Raw genomic sequence first — 18,635 nt, forward strand, 5'->3', positions numbered from 1 at the left:
AGAAGCCCACCACAGGCAGAGATGAGTGGACTGGTCCAATAGACCTCAGGACCAGACTGATGAGAGTCTACTACGGCCAGCCAGTCATGCGGGCGGGCGGTCTGGTCACCAGTTGTCAACGTGAAGCCATGGCATGGAACAGCGAGAAGCGTCAACCGAAGGCAGCCAAGCCATGAGACGGTCCTTTGGCGGAACCCCCGTTGCGCCTTGGGTTGCACGCATAGGCAGTCTGCACGGCAATCTAGGGCCCTTGGCGGCGGCATAACCAATTTCCTGATCTGGACTGGCGAGTAGAGATAACAGGCTTGCCTGGTCCGAGACACAGAACACTTGGCACTCTCCCATCCTCCCCTTTTGCCCACGCGCGCCGAAGATCTTCGGCCGATTCGGGGTTGGGCTGAGTTGTTACTTATGCCAGTATGTGGTATCCATAGTGAAGCAACTCTGAGTCAGTGAAAGAGCCCCATCTCGGTCTGCGAGATAATAGACGCAAGATAGAGGGAGGGAGGACGAAGGGGGGGGAAGGCCTTTTGTCACTCCCCCAAAAGGGGAAGCGTTTTCGTAGCACTGGTTATCTCCCAGTTTGTCCTCCTACTTCGTACTCTACCGCATACACTAGCTCGACGCAAGCCAAACTGCAATTCCTGGCCGTCCACTTCTCTCCCGTCGCGTAGACCAAGCCAAGACGCGGGGTACATACCCGTCCAATAGCGCTCCCGTCGGGCCCATCGGCTCTCCCAGCAGGGCCTAGGTTGTTTGTTATCTGGGCAAACGAAACGCAATGGCGAGGCGAGATGTCGTATGTGTGTGTGCGTGCCGGGGGTGAGCTCCACCAGGCCACTCCATGGCCACCACCACCCTTGCAAGTGTGATGGATAGATACATGGAACTTTGGCCTCGATACGACCGCACAAGCTTTGATTTTCCCGGTTGATGTGGGCGCGCCAAGCCCGCGAACCAGGTGCCGTGTTTCCGGGAGAGGGATGCGGGACCGGGTTTAAGCCAGTCGACTGGCGGCGCGAAGCAAACCAAGCTGCTACCTGTACAGCTGGGAATGAATGGGAGATCAAACCGGCCTCGATGAGGATGAGAAGGGATTCGGCGGGCGGCAAGCGGGATGTGGGCCGCCAACGAAACGAGCCATCCATGTCAAGTTGGCATGCGGCATCCCTGAAAGCCAGACCTACATGCATACATATCTTCGGCTTGAGTAGATGCGGCACTCTCACCGGCGAGACCCATGATGCGTGTTAGTGAGCAAGTAGTTTAGTGACTCGAGGCCAGCTGATGAATGTCTGCCGAGCGCGGCGAATCACCATCGCGTCACGGTTCGGGATGGAAACATCACCTCCATCTCTTGTGTCCAAGAAGGGATTCGTCTTCCTCCCCCTCCCGAGTGTCCTCCAGTCCAGATCATCCCCTAACATCATCCCATCCGTGCTTCCCCTCATCCACCGCCCTCGCATTTGACCCCTCTTCACGTCCCCTCCTCGGCTTCCAGAAATAGCACTGGGTGTCGTCAACTGTGTGACCTTGTCCACCACCGAGGAATCACTTTCCCCTTCGAGGAGGTCCTGCGCTATTGCCGTTGCGGAAATCTGCCGCAAGAGATTTTGGGGCGATGCGGAAGAGACCTTGTCAGCTCTGCATCACGCCCGTGCTTACTGAAACGGGAACTATTGGCCCGGAGTTGATGGTGTCGTCGTCTCGTGCGGGGTTCAACCTATGTGTTCGGTGTCCCTTTTGCGCTCAACTCGGCTGTCTTGACCGCAGTCACGACTTTCTTGATCCATCCAGGAAGTGTGATTCCCGTCGTTATTGTGGCTCCTGTCGCTGAGCATACCTTGCGATGAGCCTAGCTTAGACGACGGGGGTTGAACAAGACGAGGGAGGTCCTGGGAAACAGCCCTGGCCTGGAAACTAGGCAGACTGCGTGTGGTGTCGACAAGGGGGACGCAAGCCTATTGCAGTCTTGTTCAACCACACAGAAGCAGTGATCACAAACACGCCCTTCCCCCCTCCCCCATCCTTGAGGCAGATGGATCTATTCGAGGCACGGCATCTGCGTAGGTTGCATCGATCACGGGCATCTTTCGGAGACCTGTCGGCAAGAGAACGAGGGAAGAGATGGGCGATACCTCATCAAGTGATGGAGATGATGAAAGATTGTCTACAGGTACGTGTGCTGATCCAAGTCCAAGAAGCGAAGAGGGTCGGGCGAGCAGGGAGGGGGGCCATGTATGCGGCGGGCTGACTGAATGGTGATACAAGGACTTGGACTTGGCAGCGGGAACTGAGTAATCCGTGGGAGTGTTTGGACGAAAGAGTCGGGGGAGACGACGCATGGATGCCCTCTGTAAGCACAGTAAACTCAGAAACGTTACCTCGACTTCATGAAACCTTGAGAGACCAGAGACCATAGTGAACGGTGTAGAGACGGATTTGGTTGCTGTTTGTCTGTCATAGTGCTGAGAGAGAGAGAGAGAGAGAGAGAGTGAGGACACTAGAGAAATGGGGTTGTCACGCATCAAGGGCTTTTCTGTTTCCAAGAATAAAACAAACAGCGATATTATTGACTAATGAACAATTTCTGTAGACATATGGGATGTGGATGATGGGCTCGCCGCAAAAAACGTTTCATTGCCTCCGACCATTGCGCTTTAACCACAGACAGCCAAGAGACCGGCTCGCCAGGCCGCCCGTCGTCACCTCGCGCATGCATTTCCCTTCAGAGCTCTTGAGTGCTGGCCTGGGCATCTTCAACGGCCTCCGGCTTGGTGATCTCATCCTTCTCGGCGCTGCGGACCTTGTCCCAAAACTTCTCCCCGGCCTCGGGGTCGTCGGCGAAGAGGTGGTCGACAACCAGCTTCTTGGGCGTCTCGCCCATCCACTGGAAGAGCGAAAAATCCCTAAACTCGTCGGCGCGGAAGATCTCAAGCATCTCGACGGGCTCGTCGCCGATGTTTTCCACAAAGTGACCCATGTTCTTCGGGACGATGCCAACGTCTCCGGGGACATAGTCGAACGTCCGGGCATTGCCTTCCGAGGCGAAAATCGTCACTCTAGCACGTCCCTTGATAAAAAAGGACCATTCATCAGCGTTAGGGTGCCAGTGCATCTCCCGGAGGGCACCCGGCTCTATGATGGCATGGGCCGCGGCGATGGTTTTCGAAATCGGGAAGTTCTTCGAATCCGTGATCCTGACTTCGCCACCCGATGTCTTCTTCGGTTCCTGATCCAGCATCTTGTGCGTGAACTGGTGCTTCGACTTCTTGACCCCCTTCCCGGTGGGTGCCTCGTGGTTGATGGAACCCGGCGTGGTTCCCTGGAAGATGTACTTTTCTCCGTCGGGGATGTGGGCGAACACTTCGGGGGCCAGGTTGAAGTTCTTCGCAATCACCGACTTTGGCGTGTGAGCTGCAATCCGGGTGTTAGCAGTCATCCTGTTTCTTTGCTCTGTTACATGGGGCGTTCGCGCGAAGTCTGTAGAATACCAAGCCAGTCAGTGAGGATGAAGGTGGATTCCTCAGAGAAGCGTCCATCGTCGAAAATCAAAAGGAACTCGGTTCCGTTCTCGCCCAGACCTTGCAGCGAGTGAGGCACGCCGGACGGGAAGTACCTGTGTCACACTCTTCGTCAGAAAACCGGTCGACGCCCGAGGGGGATAGGTGACCACAGCATACCATAGATCTCCCTTGTTCAGATCATCAAAGAAGTTGCCCCCCTCGTAGTCGATGGCCGTGACACGCACGCTTCCATCCAAGACGTAGGCCCACTCGGCTTCCTTGTGCCAATGGAGCTCGCGGATCACACCCTCATCCAGGCGCATGTTGACTCCGGCAAGCTCGATACTGGTGGGCAGCTCGCGGATCGTGGTCTGTCGGGTCCATCCGCCCTCCTGTGCACCGATGGTCAGTCACAATCCATCGAATCCAAGAGCTCTGAAAAGACCAGAGGACATACCTCGATACGAATGTGAGAGTCCGCGAAGCTCCATCGCATGTTGGCGAGATTCCCGTGGTCGGTACCCGGGGGCCGCACGAGATCCGGATTCTGCCTGGAGCGGGCTTCGTTCCATGGCCCGAGGACAGACGCGCCCAGGCCGTTACGCCACGGCAAAGGGTCAAGCTCGTCTCCAACGGAGTCAACAGGACCATCGTACTTGTCCTTGTGACCGGGCGTGTAAGGCGAGGATGCAGCGCGGTACTTTGTGGGAAGACCTTTTCCATCGAGGAGCCGCTGGCGGGGACTGTCTTGGACGGGGATGGCAAGCCCGGGGGCCAAGTAGCTCAAGATGGCGCCAGACAGGAGCAACTTGGCAGCAAATTGGCCGTCTCCAACGTTTGGGAGGTGCATGATGGGTAGGTGGAAGTTTTCCACACAAAAAAAAAGAACAATTCTGGGGGGATGGAGAAAGGCTGTTGTTGTCTGTCCCTTCATACGAATGGGATGAACAGGTCAATACTGGCTTTTATATCCGCTTCGTCTGGCCAAGACGCCAGGATTCTGCGTACGATCTTATCTGGCTCGAAGAAGCTCCAGGCTCGAACGCCATTTGGATTGACCAATTATCAACAGTCTCGAGCTCGGAGTCCCCCCCTGGCTCGCCCGCGTCAACCACTTACACGGCAATCCGAGGCCGATTTTACTCGTCGTACAAACATTACATTGACACCGAGTGAAAGCCGACGCATCTCCGCAGTGATCTGTAGAAGAGCTACCGCATGGGGTTGAACTGAACTTGATGGAGCTATGCTGCGGGGTACGCTGTAATCGGCACAGCTTCTACCCCTGACGCGTAGCTCTCGCTCTAGCTTCTTCAAGTGCTTGATGATTGGAGGCCCAGGCGAGCGCTGTTGACCGGAGCAGATTGTTGCAGATGCTCTGATACAGTAGCCAGATCCATCGGGTTCCGTCGTATTTGTGGATGTGAGGGAGAACTGGGAATCAAAGGCCCAAGAAATGCATATCTTCGTCATGAATTACACTTGATGCGCTTTCTCTATCTTTTTGCCAAAATGCCAACCAACGCACCCAAGAGGTATAAGTGTGGAACTTGCGGTTTAAAGTGTAACTGAGGGTTTTGATTGGACTCATTCGACTTAAAAGGGCTGATTCAACGAGCGTAGAACTAAACTGGATCCAGCAGTTAATATCACTCAAAAGATGACAAAAACAAAATAGCAGTAAATAGCCCGACACTGGCACGATGCTCTATTCTCGTGACAGCAGCTCAGTGTGAAGTGCCTTTATTGAAAGCAAATAGTACATGATGGGACTTGTACAAACATTTGTATAGTAGTGTTGAGTGCTGTCAGACGCAGGTCACGAACCGGCATGTTCTATCGATAAAAAGCGATGACAGCCAACCCCCCGGGTCTCCACAGACTCGCCATATCATCAGTTGGTCTAGTCAACGCCAAGTTTAGGAGGGCAAGCCGATAAATCTTGGCTTTTGAAAAGGGAGAGCATGTGATACACACAATTCAGACCAGTACGTGGATGATTGAAAGGATAGGTAGTATTAGTGCAGTTAATTAATGAGTCCCCCTGTGTATCCCCCTGTATATCCCCCTTACAGTCTTATAGTAATATTTTAGCTAACGATATGGCAGTCGTTGGACAAACAATTTTTTGTCGTCAAGATAGATGACGCGCGAGTGCCCAATACCGATCCGACCAAACTCCCTTACAGGTAAGCAAGGACACCAAGAGCGATGACGGCCAAGATGCCGGCAGGGCCGTGGGTAGCGGCGCCGTTGATGGTGACGGGGGTCTGGGTGGGGGGAACGACGGTGGGGGGGACGACGGTGCCGTTGTTGGTGACTGGGCCGGGGCCGGGGCCGGGGACGGGGACTGCGGTGGTGACAATGGCAGTGGTGGTGCCGTTGCGGGCGGTGAGTGCGGTCGTGATAACAGCGGTTCGAGTCAATCCAGGGCCCGTGATGATGGGAGCAGACGACACCACCGGTGCGGCAGAAGAGGCTCGGCTGGAGGCGGCTGATGAGGCAGAGGCTCTGCTGGAAGAGGCAGAGGCTCTGCTGGAGGAGGCAGAGGCTCTGCTGGAGGAGGCAGATGAGGCAGAAGAGGCTCTGCTGGAAGCGGCAGATGAGGCAGACGAGGCAGATGAGGCAGACGAGGCTCTGCTGGAGGCGGCAGAGGAAGCGGAGGCTGAGGCCGAGGAGACGGCAGAGGAAGCGGAGGCTACGGCCGAAGAGACGGCAGAAGAGGCGGAGGCTACCGCCGAGGAGACTGCAGAAGAAGCGGAGACGGCAACAGACGAGGCTCCGCCACCTCCCAACAAGGGGGCACAGGCATTGGTGACGGCGGTGGTGATCTGGTCTGGAGAGGCAAAGTCTTAGTAAAAATCCTGCTGCGAAACCATCTCACAACAACGGAGACTTGGGGTATTCCACTCACTGAGATCGACACTAGTGCCACAGCTCTGGCTAACGCAAGCGGCGCCGGAGGACAGGATGGACTGCAAGGTGCCGCAAAGGCAGACCGCGTCGTTGCTGCTGCACTGGCTGGAGGTGAGGGCGGCGGCCACGCACTGCTGGGCGCACTGCGGGATATCGAACGTCTGGGCGGCGGCGAGGCCGATGACGGAGACGATGACGGCGGAGTACTTCATCTTGAAAAACTGGATGAGATGTCGAGAAAAAGACGTGGTTGATTTTGAGCGATGGTGGGTGTTGGGTGAGCGATGGTGAGTGTCGGTGAGTGATGGTGGTGTTCGAGTTGTAAGTGAAAGCGAAGGTTGAATGTGCGGATGATGAGAGATAGAATTAGACTTGACAAGGTGGAAAACTTTCCCTCTCATATACTCACCGAGGTTCCAAATCCAAGGTACGGTGATTGACGCCTACGGTGCCATAGTCGGCGGGTTCAGCTTGGCTGGAGGAGGAGCTTGACCAGCTTCAACTCCGCCCGAGCTGGTCCCGTATCCTAGCTGTCCCTCTGGAATGTGGGCGTCGTCGTTTGCGGCGGGGCACGTTGCCGTATCCGTTCCTGAGACATGGAAGCCCAATGGGAGCGTCGAGCCGGACTTCTTCAACGCCAAGTGCCTGTGGCGGCCCAGAGCTAGATTCGGAGCTTTGGGTGAGGGGGTGCCTGACACCGACCGAACGGCCCTCGCCGGATTCGGGGAGCTCTGGGGAGCTGCCGAGTGCGTCCGCGTCGTGGCATTGGACGGATGCCGTGGTATTTTTGGCAGCTCATTGCCTCATGCGGCTGAAGTTGGGACAAGTTGGGACCGGTTGAAAACAAGCTGATGACAGCGGCCGAGGAAAACGATCCCATCGCTGCGACGTCATGGATCCGGAGCAAGCGTCTTGGAAGAGAGAGAGAGAGAGAGAGAGAGAGAGAGAGAGAGAAATGGACGATGACATCAGACCGAGTTTGCGGCCAGTCGCGCAAAATGCCTTGGGAAGATTCCGATATCTACTGCCCAAAGCATCTCCCATAATTACCAGATATGGGTGAGACAGAAAAGCTTAGCATTCAAAGCTCCCCATTTGGGAGGGACAGAAGCATGAACTGACTGGCATCTCTTTTTTTCACGTGCCATCGACCAGATTGCCGTGTGTGTAGATGGTAAGGCCGAGGTTGTAGAAGTCGGAATAACCAAATGCCCTTTTCATGCTGGAGTAGCTACATGTCACTTCTCAATATCCAAGAGGCACGAGGCATGGCGTTTATCTACATCACATACTCCTATAGAGCTTTCCATAAAACTAGTCTTTTTTCGTAGAAAAGTTCTTCTTGAGCGGAGGCTTCTATAGGTCGAATTACGTTCGGTGCAACGATCCCATCCGGCAAGATTACGATCTAAAAAAGGCACGTGGGCTTCCTTGATCAAAGTCTCTAGATAATTCAGCCTCGTTCTTTGATCCTCATGCTTCGGAAAAAGATGATGCGCAAGCCTAGTTGAGTTCTTGCCTTGTCTTGTCTGCAAAGTGTTACAGCAGCTCGCAAACGGGCGCATTCTTTCATTCTCCAGGACGACAGACAACATCTCCACCTATTTTGAGGCAAAGCGTCCTTTTGATAAACATGTTGATTACGCAGAGGGCTCTTGGACGCCCTGTAATCATTGGAAAAAAACTTAGCAGATCGATCGCAAACGAGAAGTTGGTTTGGTCAACAGCCGGGAAGATTGTCCCTATTCCTGGACACAAACATACATCAGACAAACATTCCTTCTAGCCACCGTTGCCTACCCGTTTGTACTGATAGTTGGAAGGCGTTGCCCATTTCGGGGAGCATTCTGGATGCTTGCCTCGTCAGTCCTCTGGACACCGCGAGTGGACTTGTCGGCAAATATGGCACGTAAGTCGGCCCAGGCTAGGGAGAAGCTGGGCCACTAAGAAACCTTATTATGCTTAATGTCAAAGAAGCAAGCTCGGGACATTCTGGCGGCGTGCAGTAAAGATTTGACAGGCTGCGAGCTGGAGTCAGGCATGCTAGGAGCATGTTGATGAGCAACAAGACGTAGTTAATAGCTGGTTACTGCATAAAAACAAAACAAAAAACAACACGCTGACGCTATCTAAGCCAAGACAACAAAAATACAAACTATACGGCAAAGTCTACATGATGCATGTGTTCCGCGCCCCTGAGGGCACCCAGTCTTCCATGATAATCCGGCCATGCAACCCGTTACATGTTTATCAGCCCAGCCCTTTCCGTTCCCCTGTTCCACCGAGACAAAGGAGATGTATGAATGAGAGGCCTAGAGCGCTACTGACCGAATCCGCCGCGCATGCCGTTGTGCCCCCCCCCCTGGAGATCAGAAAACAAAAATGTGCGAAAAAAAGACAAAAGAAACGCTACCATGATAATATCCAATCAGTCGTCATGGACATGATATCCAACTATACTCCCTTGCCAATTCCAAAATCCTTCGCTATTCCATGCCTGTTGTATGTACAAAAGAAACATCGCGGTAGTGAGGATTGTTACTCGCTCTTGTCACCCTCTGAATGAGAATGCTGAGACGAGGACCTCTTGGAGCGCAGATCGCAGCGTCGCATAATTTGACTAGAGATCCAAGAGTCAGTATTAACACAACATCCCAGGGGTTTGGTCCAGCAGCCTTCAAACAGGAGTTACGGGACACTTGTTCGACTTACATGCCGCCCCGTTCGTTCGGGTTACGCACAACCACCAACTGCTCCTTCTTCTTGTCGTTGTCCTTCTTCGTCTTGGTCGGCTGCCTCGCGTGGGACGACTCCCTCGAGCGCGACTGGAGCGACGACGGCGTGCTCGACAGTCGCCCCCGCAGCTGGCCGATCTGGTCCTTGAGGCCGTTGACCTCGGCGACCGAGGCGTCGTACGACGCGCGGAGACCGTCGAGCTGGGCGTTGACGAGCCCCAGCTGCGACGTCAGCGCCGCGTTCTCCTGGCGCAGCTGCGGCGCCTGGCGGGCCTCGGGCTCCATCGCCGCTGCGCGCGTGGCCAGCTCGTCCCTCTCCGCCATGAGGGAGCCGAGCTTGACGGTCTCGGACTGCAGTTGTTCGTTGCGGTCTTGGAGCTCGGCGATGCGCTGGCGGAGCTCCTCCATGACGGCCGACTCGGAGGGGGTAGCCGAGTTGACCGACTTGACCGATGCGGACTCGGCCTTCTCGGTGGTAGTGGTGCCAGCGTCGTTGTCGATGGGTGCCGGTGTTGCTTCCGGTTCCGCCGCTTCGGGCTCAGGGGCCACGGACTTGGCACTAGCCGCGTCGTCCTTCACATCCTCGGGGGCGGGCGGTGCTTCTTCGATAATGGGGACTGCAGCAGCAGCCTCTTCCTCCTTCGTCGAAGGGGGTGCAGGCGGCGCCTCCTCGGGGGCCGGCGGCGGGGCTTCGTCTTCGCCCTTGACAGTGTCCGCGTCGCTCTCGTCTGCGGAACCCACGACGGAGGGGGTTACGGAGCCGGCGACGGAGCCCATGAGCGACTCGGCGCGTCGGAGCTCGCTTGTGACAGACTCGTTCTCGTCCTTGAGCGACGCGTTCTCGGAACGGAGGCTGTTGCGCTCCTCGGCCAGACTGAGGATCTGGGAGCTCTTGTCGTCCTGGTCCTGGAGGAGGGCGCCGACCTGGGACTGGAGCGTCGCGTTCTTGTCCTTGAGGCCCTCGACGCGCGTTTTGAGCTTGTCGTACTTGGCCTTGACGCCCTCGAGCGTCTTGACCTGCGTCTCGAGCTGGCCCTTGCCGAGCTCGAGCTCGCCCTTGGTGGCCTCAAGGCTCTCGAAGCGGGTCTGCATCTCCGTGTTGGTGGTCTCGAGCTGCGTCAGGCGGACCTCGACCTCCTGCTTCTCGACCTCGAGGGCGCTGAAGCGGACCTGGATCTCCTTCTTCTCGACCTCGAGAGCGCCGAAGCGGCCCTCTACGTCCTTCTTCTCCGTTTTGAGCTTCTCCATGTCGGCCTCGAGGCCCTTCCTCTCCGCCTCGAGCGCGTCGTAGCTGTCCTGGGCGCTCTTCTTCTCCGTCTCGAGCTTCTCCACGTTGGCCTCGAGCCCCTTCCTCTGCTGGTCGAGGTCGTCGATGCGGGCCTGCAGGCCCCTGTTGGCCTCCGTCAGGGCGCCGTTCTCCTTGTTGAGCTGGTCGACCTGGGGCTTGTACTTGTCGACGTCCATGCGCAAGAGGTTGCGCTCGGCGGTGATGTCGCCGATCTCGGTGCCCCTGCGGATGAGCTCCGTCTCGAGCCCGGCGACGCGGACCTGGAGACTCTCCTTGGTCAGCTCCAGCGCGGCGATCCGCTCGATGAGGGCGCGCTCCGTCTCCTTGGTGACGTAGTGGGCGTCGCCGACGCTCCTCTCCAGGTCGCGGCACCGCGTCTCAAAGTGCTTCTTGATCTTTTCCTGCTCGGCAATGTCCATCTCCAAGACGGCGTTCTTGTTGGCGACCTCATCCTTGGCGTCCCTCTCGAGAGCGATCTGCTTCTCGAGGTCGTTGGACTTGGCTTCCAGCCGCTGCTTGATGCCCTTGAGCTGGTCCCGTTCGCGGGCGACATCTTGGAGCTTCTTCTCGTGCTCGCTGAGGCAGCTCTTGACGTCATCCAGGAGCCGGCTCTGTTCGTCAAAGTCGCGGGCGATCTTGTCCTTGAGACTCTTCTCCTCGCGGCGCTTCTTCTCCGTCTTTTCCTTGTCGGCAGAGAGTGTCGAGAGCCTCTCCAGGGCGTCTTCGAGTCTCTTGTCGGTGTCGGACTGCTTGCCGAGGAGGCTCTTGGTCTCCTCCTTCATGCGAGAGATCTCCTTGAGGAGCCCATCCTCTACCTTCTCACGTTCACGGAGCTCGTGAGAGGTGATGGTCTGGACCACAGGAGGGGCGGGGGCTACGGGGGCCACCTGGATGTGGACGGTCTGCCTCTTGGGCGCGACGATGTCGACCCGGGCGCCCTTGAGGTTGGCGGGCTTGGCTGGGGGAGGTGGAATGGTGGTGGCAGTGGTGGTTCTAGTGACTTGCTTCTCAACAGTGAACGGCCGGGTGCGGACGGCCGAGGTGTAAGTGTCAGTCTTGCTGGGGTGCGTGTCAAAGTCCTCGACGCTGGTTGCGTTGGTGATGGTGGAGCGGGAGTCGAAGCTGTACTTGGACTCGACATCCGAGTCGTTGGTGTCGTCGGCGGAAGGGTAGACAGCTTCGTTGGAGCGCCTCCACGGCCGGCCGAGCTCTGGGCGAGACGCACGGTAGCGGAGGGCAGGGGGCTTGAACATCAACGGAGGCTTCCCGCTGCTGCTGCTGCTGCTGCTGCTGTCCTTGTTCCTCCAGCTCCCGGATGAGCTGATGCTCAAGTCGGATCTGTTGTCGGCCGAACGGTCCATGGGGGCGAGTGAGATCTCGGAAACGTTGGCGTTGGACAGGTCCAACTTCTCCAACGGAGTGCTGTCTGGGATGGAGACAGAGGGCCGTCTCAGTCTGAAGCGACCACGGCCCTTTGCGGGCGCAAGGTCACGGGTGGGAGCCATAAAGGGCGTCGATAAGAAGGCGATGATGGTGTTGGTTTGGTCAAGAGCAGAGAGGCTCTATATGGGAAAGTAAAATGAGTATATCTTTTTTTTTTGTGGTGTTTTCTCAAGCTATGTGCCAAGCTGGACGTCTGATCTGGGGCTGGTGAACTCTGCGAGTGACATTGAAAGTGTGGTGGTAAGTCGATGAGGGGTAGAGTTGCATATCGGAGCTGCTCGGATCTACTATCAAAGACTGATGATGAGATCGGAAAAGGTCAAGTCTGGATGTAGGCGGCGAATATGGTTTTGTTCAGAGTATCCAGAGTATTGGTGTTGTGGGATGGAAGAAGGGGAGAAGGGGAGGAGGAGGAGAGGGCGGAGGACAACTCTACGTACAACAAGGAGCCCAACCCGCGGCAGAAAATGATATTCGACACTGCCCGCCTTCGCCTTCGTCCCGTGGCCGCCCCCCCAGCGCGCTTACCCTCACCTTACCCCAGTCCAGTAGGGCACATAATATGTTTCACTAGAACAACCTCACTCAGTCAGTCTATCCTGCTATGGTGTCAGTGGCGCCAAGAACGGTGGGCCCAAAGGGCCCTCTAGAGTCCACGGAACCGTTTGGCGGAAAGCCCAGTTTACATCCGGGACATGGAAAAGTAACGTGGAATATTATTGCAAACGCAACTTCGTCACTCCGTGGCCCTCGAGGGCCGGGAGGGCCGGGGCTGATTGGCTCTATGCCGCTGTCAGGAGGCACAAACCCTGCTTTTCACGGTGCCCCCCCCCCCCCATGGCTTCTTTGGACGCCCTGTTCAGGCTCCATCTTCGCATCCCGCCTGCCGGGGGAGGAGGGGGGCCTAAAATGCGGGAGACCAGGGGGGGGGGGACGGACTGGTGAGGGTCGTGGTGGTTTGGTGGTAGTAATGGTGGTGGTTGTGGTGTCACCCTACCCTACCGACGCCGCCTACCGTGGCCTTGGGCAACTGGGCATTGTCTTCGACGACGGCTGAGGATAAGAATACCACTGGGTATTATGCCCCCAAGTGGCGAAATAGAACATGTGTAAGTGTCTCGTTGCTGGACGGACTTTGGTCCCTCGAACTGCACTTTGCCGTGTTTCGCTGCTGACGATCGAATTACATGTGTCCACACCCCTCTCCCTCCTTCTCCCTCTCCCGCCCCCTCCCCGTCTCCCTCTCATCGTTGGAAGAGTCCCAGTCAACAACACGCCGTCGATTGCACCTCGTCCGTTGTCCATTCTCATGCTTTAGCCTGCTCTGTCGAGGGCCAAACATGCTCAAAGCCCTATTTTGCAGGGGTCCAATGGGGCCGCCCACGGGGAATAAGAAAGCGAATCAGACGGGGGCTGCTGTGAGCTGAGATGAGTCAGGACTGCCCGGCGACATGTTCACTACACAGGCCGTTTGGACCAGTCGTTTGGGCAGGGCAAACAGGCGGAAATGAATTCGACTGGTCTTCTTTTTTCATTTTATTTTATTACTGCATTTTCCCCTTGTTTGTGCGCGTCCTTGTTGTGGGTTGGGCATCGCTCTGCTTGGGCTTTCGGGCCAGGTCAAAGGGCAGTTGGGACGCAATGAACATGGGAAACGCGCTAGACCAGCTGCATGTTCCCGGGATACTGACCGGGGGTGTCATGACTACTTGGACGTGGTATTGTGTGATTCGTCCACTCTGCGGGCCGAGCCATGTCGTTGAGTCCGCCGGACACACCCCCGGCCGGCCTCTCGATAGACGGCCTCTCTTCTTTGGCTTTATGCCACGGCCTTGGCTCTCACGTTGGGCTTTGAGAACTTGAGCAGAGTTGGAAGCTATTTCTATCGACCGAATCGGCGACTTTTTTCTTTCTATTGATACACTTCGCGCGTTTCCCTGCTACGCCGGAGCTGACAACGCCTCGAGATGCCTGACCGCAGCATCCCGATCTCCGGCGGATGAGGCGGAGGGGGGGGGGGGGGTTCGGTGGGCCGCGATACTCTCATACCCCTTTTGGAAATCGGTGGCTGGAACTCCACGCTTTCGTCTTCGACCGGCCACATATCTTGTTCTTGTCCAACGAGCAAGGTGGACCAGACAGACAACCCGTGATGTATGGTCCTCTAGGACCGACCCCCGCTGGAGCCCTAACCTGGGGAAAACGCATAGAACCTACCAAGCGTTTGTGGAGTTTGTCTGTCGCTGTTCGCGCATACGCCAAAGTTGTACTCTGTATCATGGGTCAATAACCGGGGACCGCAACTCCCATCATCGTCCGGGGACGGGCGACGGGAGATGCTTCCATGTCAACCTCATCACCCCGGGTTCTCATTCAACAAACGGGCCTCTGCAAGCTTGCATCTAATTTGAGACAAACCAACATTCCTCCGGATTCAGTAGGTTGACGCGACAATCTTGCCACCAGGACGAAAACTGCAGAAGTCCCCCAATCAGTCCTGGGGACCATTTGCTGCAGCTGGCGTGGCAGGAGGCGATCGGGAGACAAACGCGACTCTCTAGTTTGCACTCGGCCACCACCTATCCAAGTGAGGCTGTCGAGCGCCGGTTGCCGTGTGACAAGTCATAGGCTGCATGCATATGCTCCGTGACGTACCCTGTTGGAATGTACCCCTTACATTTCTCCGTGGTTACTTGGTGAACACCTCTTGCATACCGCAGTCCGCGGCCCGAGTATGTGAGAGAGGCGAAATTGCAATGAGACACTATGCCACTTTGGCGCGATTTGTACTTGACGCGAAGTTTGACGCGTTCACCTTTTGTGTAGGAAATCCCAGAGAATAACAACCGGTTCATTTGGTTTCCAGTGTAAGGGAAAGTCAGAAGAATACTGTTGAGATACAAGCCTGCCACATCTGACGTTATCGGCTTCTACCCCATCAAGTGGCTATCGGACAGCAAAGATAGCCCGAGTTTCTTCTCTTGTCTGCATAGCATGGGTTACATCGATTGTCTTTAGCTGGACAGTGCTCATCTTACTGTTCACAGTCTTGAAGAGGACCACAAGTGACTGGGCAAGAATACGAAGACGAACCCAAAGAGGCAAGCAACTTACTACTAGGTCGCCTGACATGTCAACTGCGGCACCCGCGGGCCGGTGTCTAAAGGGAGAGAGGGCAGCCCCGCCTGCCGCTTGCAGAGCTTCAGGTCGTGTTGTTCAAGCAAGGCGGAACGACAACCCTTTTACGTGTCTCCTCCTATTTTGGCAGCAATTTCACAAGCATGCTTTCCGACGTTTAGAGTGTGGCTCCCTGTGCCCCTGTGCCACAACAAGTCGTTCTGCCGGTAGAAATTTTCATGTTCTTGATTTGGAACAAGTACAAATGCCTAGTGCAAACTCCTGTTCGATATTGTTTAACACTTGGGAATGCTATGCTGCATAAAGGTTGTAAGGTGTAAAATGTTCCAATGAAAGAAACACGGACCGTTGACAAGTTGAATCTCTCTCTCTCTCTCTCTCTCTCCTGACTTGTCTACATTGTTGCTTAAACTCCCTCGGCATCACCAACAAATTCGTGAAACCAAATCAACCCCTGCCTCACGTGACTCGGCCACAAGCACAAGCACAGCTGGGACGTGTGAGTGTGTGTGTGTGTGTGTGTGTGTGTGCTGTTGGTGGTCAATTTGAGTTTACTCCTGCACAAACGACATGGCTGTATTGTCGAATGTGCTTGACCAGTCCGACTCTGACATGGAGTGTCGTCCTGACCTCATGTCACTTGAGTCATGCAGGAGTTTGGCTGAAGGAAAATGGATTCCCCTCCAGTCAGATCAAGTTCATGGGACAATTTAGCCCTTGACTGAATGCAAAGTAGCAGCTTCGTTCATTTTAGCCTTCCCGAAGCTCCGGAAAATTGTCAACCCCATATCCATGCTGTGTGGTATCGACCTTGAGGGGACCCAAGTTCCGCCTCTCCCGCCCCAGCTCCGGTGGATTATGAAGCAAAGCATCTACACAAGACTACCACAACAGGTAGTACCTTGGGTAAAGCGACGCGGCGCACGCCTAACAGAATATCTAGAAAAATGATGTTACGGTCAAGAAACACGGCTGAGGGGCTGGCTGCGCAACAGAAGCGCAGTGGGCGCTGTGGTGCCGCCGTTCTATCATTTACAACACTGGCGAGTCTCTAGCCCAGGCCGAACTGGCCCCGCAACCTGAGACATTCCTTGAATAGATGCAAAAGATATGCAGTTCGACTTTTTAAGTCCATAAGCTGCTGTGAGTGGTAAATATAAACTTGAACAGCTTGTTATAGACTTCGGAAAGTGGGCGGGGGTAGTAGCTAGCTAGCTAATGGGGGTTGTTTGAGATCTCTGGGCTAGTTGATTTGAAAAGTGTAGCAAATGCTGCGAGCGTAGACAGATCCCATAAGACTAATCTAGGTACTGCAAATTCATGTTCCGGGAAATGTTATGTCACGACTTGGACGCTTATGATTCTCGATGGAGCGCTGAGCCTACATCTTGAGGAATCATTCCGCGCTGTCGACGTACATTTTATCGAAGTTATGCCGGAACCCTTGTCCCGTGAATGTTTGGATCGCGGGTGATAATTCCAGGACTTCACAAGCATCACCCTGCATAGATCAAAGTTCCAACTGCTCTTTTAACCTAATTGGGACAAGAATTCACGTTACGACAATGCTTCTTCCTCGCATAGCCCAAGAAGTTTCGAGCGCGCGCGTGCAGCAGGGTTGGATCGGAAAAAGGTCGTATTATTCGGTTAAATTGCCGTAACATGTCAAAAACCGACTCTTTCGCCATGGAAGAACCCTGTGATAGCTTCGAGCTATACTATGAACCGTGCTCTCTGAAACCATAAAGCCTGATGCCGGGATCGGAGGCTAACCCCCCCTCACCCTACCTCTTATTAGAGTTGATGGATCTGCAACATCTTTCCAAAGTCAAAAAACTTCTCGGGTCCAGCAATTCGAGATTGACCGTCAATCGCCCCGAACCCGCTTTCGAAGTTGATCAGTGATCACGAAATGCCTATATGTCCTTCGTCAACCGGCTCCTTGAACTGCTGGACTACGATCAACGATGGACTGCCTCGTGCCGTCCCGGTACAGACGAACGATAGTCACGCCGGGTCACTCACATTTCCAGAGAATTAATGCAACATGTCTGTTCAGGAGGGGGCGTCCCCGTCCCCCGATGGCAAGGTAGCCAACCTCGGGAATCCAGAAGATGTCCTGCACAGCATCAACCTCGTGTCCCAGGTTCTTTCAATCACTCTGATCACTTTGTTCATGGTTTTGCGTGTGTACACAAAGTCTATCGTCGCACCGCCGTTCCATACGGATGACTGTGAGTCCAACCCGGTTCGTGATGTCTGTTCCGTTAATGCATACGATCCTCATGCGTCGCCTCAGGGATGGCGTTGATAGCATATGTGAGGAACCAGCCTTCCGCCTGGGAGCAATCCCAGTTGTCGGCTCAGAAGCTGACGCGTTGGCAGATCTTGACCGTGGGATACAACATCACGGCGCTCTTTAGTGAGTAAAAAACTACAGCCAAGCAGAAACCCGAGCCAGCGCTGACTACCCGCCTCTTAGTGGGCCGTTTTGGAGGCGGATTCCACGTCTACGAGATCTCGAGGGAAAGTTATAAAGGCTTCAAAAAGGTACTCTCGCCTCTCCCCCCCACCCCCCCCCCCCCCCCCCCAAAAGAAAAACACCAAGTGTCAGTGCTGGGACTAACGTCCTCTCTGGGGGTATTTGCCATCACCCTCGTTTATACCCCCGCTTCCTTTTTCACGAAGCTCGCTCTGCTCTGGATCGTCATCAGGGTCTTCAGGTTGCACAAGAAGACGATCATCGGAACGTATGCAATCATCATTTTCCTGACTGGATATACCATCCCCGTCATGTTCCTGAAGGGGTTCATATGCCGGCCCCTCGCCGGCTTCTGGGACTCGGCCGTCAAGACCACCTGCTACAACCAGCGCGCCATCTTGCTGGCCGATACCGTCGTCAGCGCCCTCACCGACATGGCCGTCCTGTGCATCCCGATACCAGTGGCCGTGACCCTCCGGATGTCGTGGAAGAAGAGGCTCAAGGTCATCGCCATGCTGAGCTCCGGGGGGATTGCCACGGCGACGAGCGTTATACGGCTGGTTCTCGTAATCAAGCTACAGAACTCGCTTGATGAAACGGTCGACCTCATCCGGTTCAACCTCCTCGGGTATGCACCGCAAGCTTTCTTTTTTTTTCCAACTCCGTCTCGCCCGAAAGTATCGTCTGCAGGGACTGACTGACTGATTGTGTCAGTACGGCGGAAGTGAGCATAGGCCTGATATGCGCATGTCTTCCCGCCGTCAACATACTCTTCCTGCGCGGGTTCGAATGTGCGTCGGACTCTAGCCGGGGCACCATCGGTAGCAGCAGGATCCTCGAGCTCAAGTTTCTCAGAGGCAGCAGGCTTCGGACCCAACGATTAACGACGACAGAAGTCGCGCCCGATACTGCCCGCGAGGACGTTCCCGACGTCCCTCCAGGTCCGACGCAAGAAGCGAGAGAAGACTACATATTCCCCGTTGAACGAATTAGCCGTCCACCTCCAGCAAAACTGCAGGAAGACCCCGAGACTGGGGAGTTGCGGGATGATTGGTACTCCAATGTAATGGCTTCACCGTTCACAGAGCCTGGATCCCCGGACTGGGCTCGAAAAGGTGTTGAGTAAT

At 55.4% G+C, this 18,635-nt stretch overlaps 5 protein-coding genes across 5 annotated transcripts; 1 reads left to right on the plus strand and 4 right to left on the minus strand.

Annotated features, from left to right (window-relative positions):
- Positions 1-105: 105 nt before the first annotated feature.
- Positions 106-345, minus strand: CDEST_02249 (uncharacterized protein; the record flags this gene model as incomplete). The annotated part of the gene is made up of 1 exon (XM_062918408.1): positions 106-345. One exon carries the CDS (start codon positions 343-345, stop codon positions 106-108), a length of 240 nt encoding a protein of 79 aa, XP_062774459.1.
- A 1,438-nt stretch (positions 346-1,783) lies between these two features.
- Positions 1,784-4,440, minus strand: CDEST_02250 (Putative rmlC-like cupin domain superfamily, rmlC-like jelly roll protein; the record flags this gene model as incomplete). The annotated part of the gene is made up of 4 exons (XM_062918409.1): positions 1,784-3,417; positions 3,495-3,619; positions 3,684-3,898; positions 3,964-4,440. The coding sequence occupies 4 exons, from the start codon at positions 4,438-4,440 to the stop codon at positions 2,729-2,731; spliced, it is 1,506 nt and encodes a 501-aa protein (XP_062774460.1). The 3' UTR covers positions 1,784-2,728.
- Positions 4,441-5,689: 1,249 nt separating this feature from the next.
- On the minus strand, positions 5,690-6,634 carry CDEST_02251 (Putative extracellular membrane protein, CFEM; the record flags this gene model as incomplete). The annotated part of the gene is made up of 2 exons (XM_062918410.1): positions 5,690-6,342; positions 6,421-6,634. The coding sequence occupies 2 exons, from the start codon at positions 6,632-6,634 to the stop codon at positions 5,690-5,692; spliced, it is 867 nt and encodes a 288-aa protein (XP_062774461.1).
- A 1,846-nt stretch (positions 6,635-8,480) lies between these two features.
- Positions 8,481-12,291, minus strand: CDEST_02252 (uncharacterized protein). The gene is made up of 2 exons (XM_062918411.1): positions 9,135-12,291; positions 8,481-9,042 (listed from the first exon to the last, which is right to left on the minus strand). Exons 1-2 carry the CDS (start codon positions 11,948-11,950, stop codon positions 8,961-8,963), a joined length of 2,898 nt encoding a protein of 965 aa, XP_062774462.1. The 5' UTR covers positions 11,951-12,291; the 3' UTR covers positions 8,481-8,960.
- A 4,782-nt stretch (positions 12,292-17,073) lies between these two features.
- CDEST_02253 (uncharacterized protein) lies at positions 17,074-18,635 on the plus strand (the record flags this gene model as incomplete). The annotated part of the gene is made up of 4 exons (XM_062918412.1): positions 17,074-17,274; positions 17,412-17,448; positions 17,509-18,136; positions 18,223-18,635. 4 exons carry the CDS (start codon positions 17,074-17,076, stop codon positions 18,632-18,634), a joined length of 1,278 nt encoding a protein of 425 aa, XP_062774463.1. The 3' UTR covers position 18,635.

Source organism: Colletotrichum destructivum, chromosome 2, assembly GCF_034447905.1.
Source record: "Colletotrichum destructivum chromosome 2, complete sequence".
In the NCBI taxonomy this organism is placed as follows: domain Eukaryota; kingdom Fungi; phylum Ascomycota; class Sordariomycetes; order Glomerellales; family Glomerellaceae; genus Colletotrichum; species Colletotrichum destructivum.

Bases quoted from the DNA above. Each gene is read 5' to 3' on its own strand.
- CDEST_02252 (XM_062918411.1), bottom strand. From the start codon at position 11,950: ATGGCTCCCACCCGTGACCTTGCGCCCGCAAAGGGCCGTGGTCGCTTC. The intron at 9,043-9,134 runs GTAAGTCGAACA...TTGGATCTCTAG, and splicing joins CCGAACGAACGGGGCGGCAT to TCAAATTATGCGACGCTGCG.